At 36.6% G+C, this 6,543-nt stretch overlaps 1 protein-coding gene across 1 annotated transcript; it reads right to left on the bottom strand.

Moving 5' to 3' along the window:
- On the bottom strand, positions 1–2,267 carry LOC115966682. The gene is made up of 3 exons (XM_031085863.1): positions 1,716–2,267; positions 1,076–1,308; positions 1–883 (listed from the first exon to the last, which is right to left on the bottom strand). Exons 1-3 carry the CDS (start codon positions 2,265–2,267, stop codon positions 1–3), a joined length of 1,668 nt encoding a protein of 555 aa, XP_030941723.1.
- Between the last annotated feature and the right edge of the window lie 4,276 nt (positions 2,268–6,543).

Genomic DNA, 6,543 nt, shown 5'->3' with positions numbered 1-6,543 from the left:
CTAGTCTGCGACACCACCACTTGTCGGTACCTCATTCCGCTTAGGGCATGTTCTTCGGTTATGCCCCTTTTGGTCACACAACCCGCATTGCACCTTCCTCCCCCCCTCCTTCCACGGTGTGGTTCTCGGCCGTCTCCCACTCTCGTCCATCTCATTCCTGATTTGTGTTGAGACAGGGCGGCCTTTCTCTCGAATCAATCGGGGGTTAGGGAGGACCCTTCGAGTTTCTTCAGGATCCGGCCATGATAATCTATCTTTCAACGCAGGGAAAATGGGAGCATAGCTCCGAAACAGTGCATCCACGCTATAGCATGGGTCAATGTATTGCTCTGCATCATGTCGATACCTAATACAAACTGCAATGACATGTGAACATGGTATCTTGTACAACTTCCATTTTTGACATGTGCAACTTCTTTGCAACAAATTAACTCCATGTGTGTGATCCCCATGTCCAGCACTCTCTGGATTATGCGGTGTATCTACTTGATATGATTGTTGTTGCGCGCTCAATCTTGTCACCCTATGACGCTCCACCTTCGCCTTATTTCTCATGAAGATATGCAAGGCATATTTAGTCCATTTTTGTCCCGAATTTGACTGTGCTATGCTCTTATTGCGACGATCATCGAAGTAAGAATTCAATTTGAACCATGTGTATTTCACCATTGCCGTAATGGGCAAGCTACGAGCACCCTTTAGAAAACCATTGAAGCACTCAGAGACGTTTGTCGTCATTGCCCCATAACGATAACCCTTGTCAAAACTTAGAGCCCATTTCTCTTTGGGCACATCCTTTAGATATTGGTGCGCATCCCGGTTGACATTCTCAATTAACTCGAAGGTGGTATTGAACTTTCGCTCCTGGGTAGCACTTGCTGCCCTTCATACTAGATTCTTTAAAGTTTCATTGTTCCATCTAGTGTTGACGTTACTACATAGATGACGAAGGCAGTAACGATGTTCTGTCATGAGAGGCCGCAGGGAAAAGTCTCGATTATTGTCTCTAAAAATAGCTTGTATCCCAAGGTGTCTGTCAGATATGACACACAGGTGTCTCCGGTCAGTAACATACGTTCTTATACAAGCCAAGAACCAACCCCAAGTCTCTGTGCTCTCGCTCTCGACAACGGCGAAGGCTACTGGATAAATTTTATTATTAGCATCTGTCGCCATTGCAATCATCAATTTCCCTTTATATTTTCCATAGAGGTGGGTTGCATCAATGCTAATCACAGGCCTACACTTCTTGAACCCAACAATACATGGACGAAACGCCCAAAATACGAACTTGAATGTACAGGTTCCCTATTCATAATTATCGTCCACTATTAACTTATACTCTGTACCCGGACTTGCGTCCTTCAGTCCTGCCAAAAAACGCGGCAACTCCGCATAAGACTCCTTAAAATCCCCGTATATAGATGCAACGGCCTTTTGTTTGGCATCCCATACCTTGTATGTGAACCATAATGATTACGTTAGAAATGAATACAAGTTAAATTAAAAAACTTGAAGAAAACAAATCAAGACTTGTAAGACTATAATATTTCTTCGCTCCGCATTCCTTTTTTTCTTTTCTTTTTTCAATTTCAATTTTCATAATATAAAATATTCATGGGTTTTGGGAAAAAAAATATCATGATTATACTTCCGAAAAGACTGATGTCTCTATGTTGTATTGAAAATATAATGCAAGTTAAAGAATAGAATACCTTGTAATGAGATATTTCGTGTTTTAACTCTGCCAAAGCAACGTGGCGTAAGTTCTTTATCTTATACGCAGGGTCTTCTTGTATATAGCGCTCAAGTACATATGCTAAGAACACCGAATCAATCATCCGACCATCATGAGCATTCTGAATTTTGTCGCACGTGTGGGGGCCCTTGCATTTTGCGATCTTCCAGATATTGTCTCCCTTGCAACATATCGCACGGACTGACCATGGACAGGAATCATCCTCGCAACTCACCATAAGCCTCTCTGAGTCTGAATGCTCAGTTTTGAAGCTAAAATTCTCTCGCACTGCGTACCAAGTCAACGCACGTCGCACCGCCAATTTAGTTGCGAATACCATCCCTTTAATTGGCTGCTCCCCAGGCATCCATGGTAATACTTCCGCTTGCATAACCGGTGATGGATCAAACATATTATCCCAACTGTTTTGGGTGAACCATTCCGGCGTAGGATCGGGACCGGGGCATGTCTCTCTATTTTCTTCTACAACCACATCTTCGATATGATCAACATCCTCATGTTCACCCATGGTATCTAGGAGCTCCTCGAAGTCATCCCTAGTAACATCGATATGGGTTGCATCATCACCAAGTCCGTGATCATTATGGTTATTGTCGGATGTGCCCCTATGGAGCTCATCATCAGCTAAATGCCCTCCTTTATGCACTTGCTAGGGCCCTTCCTCCTCCTCAATCGAGTTCCCATGGGCAAATGTCTGCCACGGTTCACTGCCATACCCATCTCCTGTGTTCTCTACACACCCTTGATAAGATCTTTCTGGTATTGACTCGATGTGCTCATCTACTCTTCCATCCAAAACAGTATGTTCTGAACCCTCTCCAGCCTCTACTGTGGCGGGCTCAACAGTGACATAGAGATCCGAAGAAATGAATCCTCGAGCCACCATTTGTGCAACCATTTCCCACATCATCTTCACTTCGGTGCCATCCGATAATTGTAGTGAATTGTAGAAAACCTGCGTGTCTACAACCCGTTGAGGTGCTTGATACACGATGAAAATTTTATGCCTAGAGTGGTCTAACCCCATCGCCTTCAATATTCTTTGTTGCAAGTTCATAAGCCCTATCCCACGTTTCACCTTAACGTATTTTTGCTTTTGATTCGAGCCTTGGTATGACAACCCGTGCAACTCATGATAATACATCTCCCCGTCATAGTACACATAGAAAAAGTGAAAATCCATCACCGACCTGTTATTAACAATATAAAAGTTGTCATCATCTATAGCCACTTAAATAAAGATGAGGTATGATAAAAACAATTTATATTCAAACTCAACCTTGTAAACTTTCTGTATAGAGATATAAATAATTTTCAATCGTTTTAACCACATATCTATAATTTATAATATATTTAATTACAATACTTGGCTGCTAGCAAATTGTTAACAAAAACTGTGTTTTATTTAATATTTAGATAACTTGTAAATTATAGAATAAACAATATACAATGACATAGTATTCTTTTACATCTAAATAAATAAATACATAGAAACATAAAATATGAAATGAATTCTTCAAAGCATAGGCAAATATAATGACAATGACACAAATTTTTTTCTTCTTCTTGAGTTTTTTGTTATTTACACATATGGTTTATGTTAATTGTCAAATTCCCCCCAATGGGATTTTGATATTGTATACACGTTCACTTTTTTTCCACTATCACTATTCACATCACTTGCCTTTCTTGCTTATCTCATAAATAGCTTAACCCATAACTGAATGATGAAATCCTGTTATTTCATAATTTTTTTACAATTTTTAAATCTGAATTTTTGTTGTAAACTTAAATTTTAAATATCTAGAAGGATAGAGAAATAAATGCTGAATGGGGCATATTTTAAGAAGCAATCAGACAGTACGATATATACACAACTTTACAAGTATTTGCTATATTTTTAATATTTTTTCATGTCACAAAATAAAATAAAAAACTTATAGATGATTTTGTTTTCTGCATTTATTTTAACGAATCAAAGTACATGTCTAAACTTTATGTATTATTCTTCTAGAGCATATAATAATTTATGGATTTACTATCTCTCTTTCAACTGTGCTCCATTTGTTGTGAGAAAAAAGTTATATATATATATATATATATATAAATCAGCAGTTGTATATGTGAAAATGATATCTTGCCACAACCTCAACTCATGAATTGTGGTCATGCAAAAAAAAATCTCATACGAACCACACATGTAAACACAATGAGACAAACATTTAACTATATTACCTCTATGTACACAGCAGGCAGGACCCAACAGTTAAATGGTTTGTCTTCAATGGAAAAACACTGACACTAAGATCCATAGATGGTGACCCAACAATAGCTTCTGCTTAAGTATTCTTTCACATGGGCATTCTGACTCTTCACATGGACTTGGCAAGTGCAAGAGCCATCTCATAAATTGTAGAAGTAAGCTGGTGAGGGTGGTTGTCAACGTACTGAATTTTCTCTCTACCAATATGTCTGAAGTTGGCTTCAGTGTATACCATTAACTTCTTGTAGTTGGCTTCACTCTATACCATTAAGTTGGTAGTTGGCGTCAGACAAGTGGGCAGGAGCTTTGTAAAGCTGAAAAGAATGCAAGAAAAAATTTATTTCCTATAACAAATATTTCCAACAGTAACAAATAGAATAATTGTGTGTAGATTGTAAGTGTCACTCTGTCATAAATTTATATTAGAGTAATGTTACAACCACAAACTATTTTACAATTTTTACAAAATGTTAATATGGTCAACTTCTTATTGGTTTTTGTTTATTAATATCAATTTTTTTCATTTACTAATAATTACTCACCACATCAGCAGTTTGTAAAAATTTTTGAGAAATAATGGATATCTCTAGCATTATTCTTTATATTAGATGTGTATGACTGTATGTAATATTGAGTGTGTGCATTATTTTTTGTTATAATGTTATTTGTGTAAATAATAATGTGTGTGCATTATTCTTTATAAATATAAGAGAAATGTTTTGTCACTACTTTCATGGAAAATATAACAATTGCTTTAAGGGTATCCGTTAACATGACCCTAAATATAATATAACTTTATATGATTTAGTAATTACGAAATAAAGAAGGTTTGTTGCATGTGTGTTTATTGTTACCATATTATAATAATTTTTTGTTATAAAGTCAACAAAATTGAAGAAAAAAAAGTTGTAAAATCAGTGACTGTTCAAGTATTTTATTGGTGAAGTAGACACGTAATTTGTTATTTATGTATAAATGACTGTAGTTGTGTGCATCAATAATTAATACAAAACCAATGAGTTCAATTTATCCATTCAGTTTAAATATTTTTATACAAACGAAGACAAATAAATAATAACAACTGCCTAACAATAAAAATATTAGATAAACTTAACAAAATAAAATGGTCATAGCTACCCACAATGACAATTAATACTTATAATGAACTATCATATAACAATTCAAATTTTAAAACTTGTACAAGAAAATTATAATTTTTTTTTTTTTACATGTGTACATATTCAAGTAAATTTTTTATTAATTCTCAAAGTCTCGTCAAGCCAAAAAAAAAAAAAAAAAATTTAAAAAATTCACCCAATGTACGAGTTTGGTGGGGCCGAAGTTATTGAAATTAGGCAGAGGTACCCGAGCCCAGGAAACTCGGGTACCTCTGCCAATTTCAAAAACTACAGGCCCACCACACCCGTACATTGGGTGAATTTTTTTTTTAAAAATTTTGCTTCTTTGGGTTGATGAGACTTTGAGAATTATTTAGCCAATGAAAACATACCACGTACTTATTTAGCTTATTTCACAAATGTTATCTTCTTCTTTGGATTTTCTTTCTCTCTCCGCTCCCTCTGTAACTCTCTCTTTTCGCGTCTTTTTTTTTTTGAGCGGAAATTTTATTGAGCGGAAAAATGACAAACTTTTGTGGTTTTTGGTTTTGTTCTCTTTTTCTTTTTTGGTTGATTTTTCAATTCAAAGGCTCTCATGGGAAAAAACGCAGGAGATAATATCAACTTTTTACGGTTTTCTTGGTCCTTTTTCTCTTGCTCTTTCTTGTTGATTTCTTTTATCGATTCAGAGGCTTTTCGCTAATCTAGGGGGAAAAAAATTAAGATCCGTAAAGGTGTGGAAATTCCTTGTGTTTTGCGTGTTTGAACATAGACTATCAAATTTATACGGTTCTCTTCTATTCCTCTCTGTTCTCTTGCCCTATTTTCATTGATTTTTTTTTGAATAATATGGTAAAAAAATGCCCAGCTAGCGGGCCATCTTAGGTAGATTGGTACCCGAGTTTCCTGGGCTCGGGTACCAGTCTGCATAACTTCGAAATCAATAGGGGTGGCCCAGCGTAATTTTGATGTCATGTAGATTGGTACCCGAGTCCAAGAAACTCGGGTACCAATCTGCCTAAGTTCATGATCATGCAGGTACTAGGCCAACGTTAAGTTCAAATTAGGCAAATTGGTACCCGAGTTACATGGGCTCGGGTACCAATCTGTGTAATTTCAAAATTACGCTGGCTTAAATACCTGGGTGATTCTGAAATGAGGCAGATTGGTACCCGAGCTTCCTGGGCTCGGGTACCAATCTGCCTATATTAAAAAAAAGGCGTGAGGAGCTTGGATTTTTTTTGGTTTAATTTTTTCCCCAAGCAGATTGGTACTCGAGGTCACTAAACTCGGGTACTAATCTGCCATTTTTTTTAAAAAAAAGGGATTGAAAACATTCATTAAGAATCTATGCAACAACACAAAGGAAAGCAAGAACTGAAGTCACAACAAAATTTGCCACA

This window comes from Quercus lobata, chromosome 11, assembly GCF_001633185.2.
Source record: "Quercus lobata isolate SW786 chromosome 11, ValleyOak3.0 Primary Assembly, whole genome shotgun sequence".
Classification (NCBI taxonomy): Eukaryota; Viridiplantae; Streptophyta; class Magnoliopsida; order Fagales; family Fagaceae; genus Quercus; species Quercus lobata.
Note: the sequence above shows the minus strand (reverse complement) of the source record. Positions and strands in the feature narration are given on the sequence as shown.

Excerpts from the sequence above, each read along its gene's own strand:
- LOC115966682 (XM_031085863.1), bottom strand. The coding sequence starts at position 2,267 with ATGGGTGAACATGAGGATGTTGATCATATCGAAGATGTGGTTGTAGAA. Across the intron at positions 1,309-1,715 it reads ACGAAATATCTCATTACAAG|GGAACCTGTACATTCAAGTT; the intron begins GTATTCTATTCT and ends AATTATGAATAG. Across the intron at positions 884-1,075 it reads TTCTTGGCTTGTATAAGAAC|GGCAGCAAGTGCTACCCAGG; the intron begins GTATGTTACTGA and ends TCTAGTATGAAG.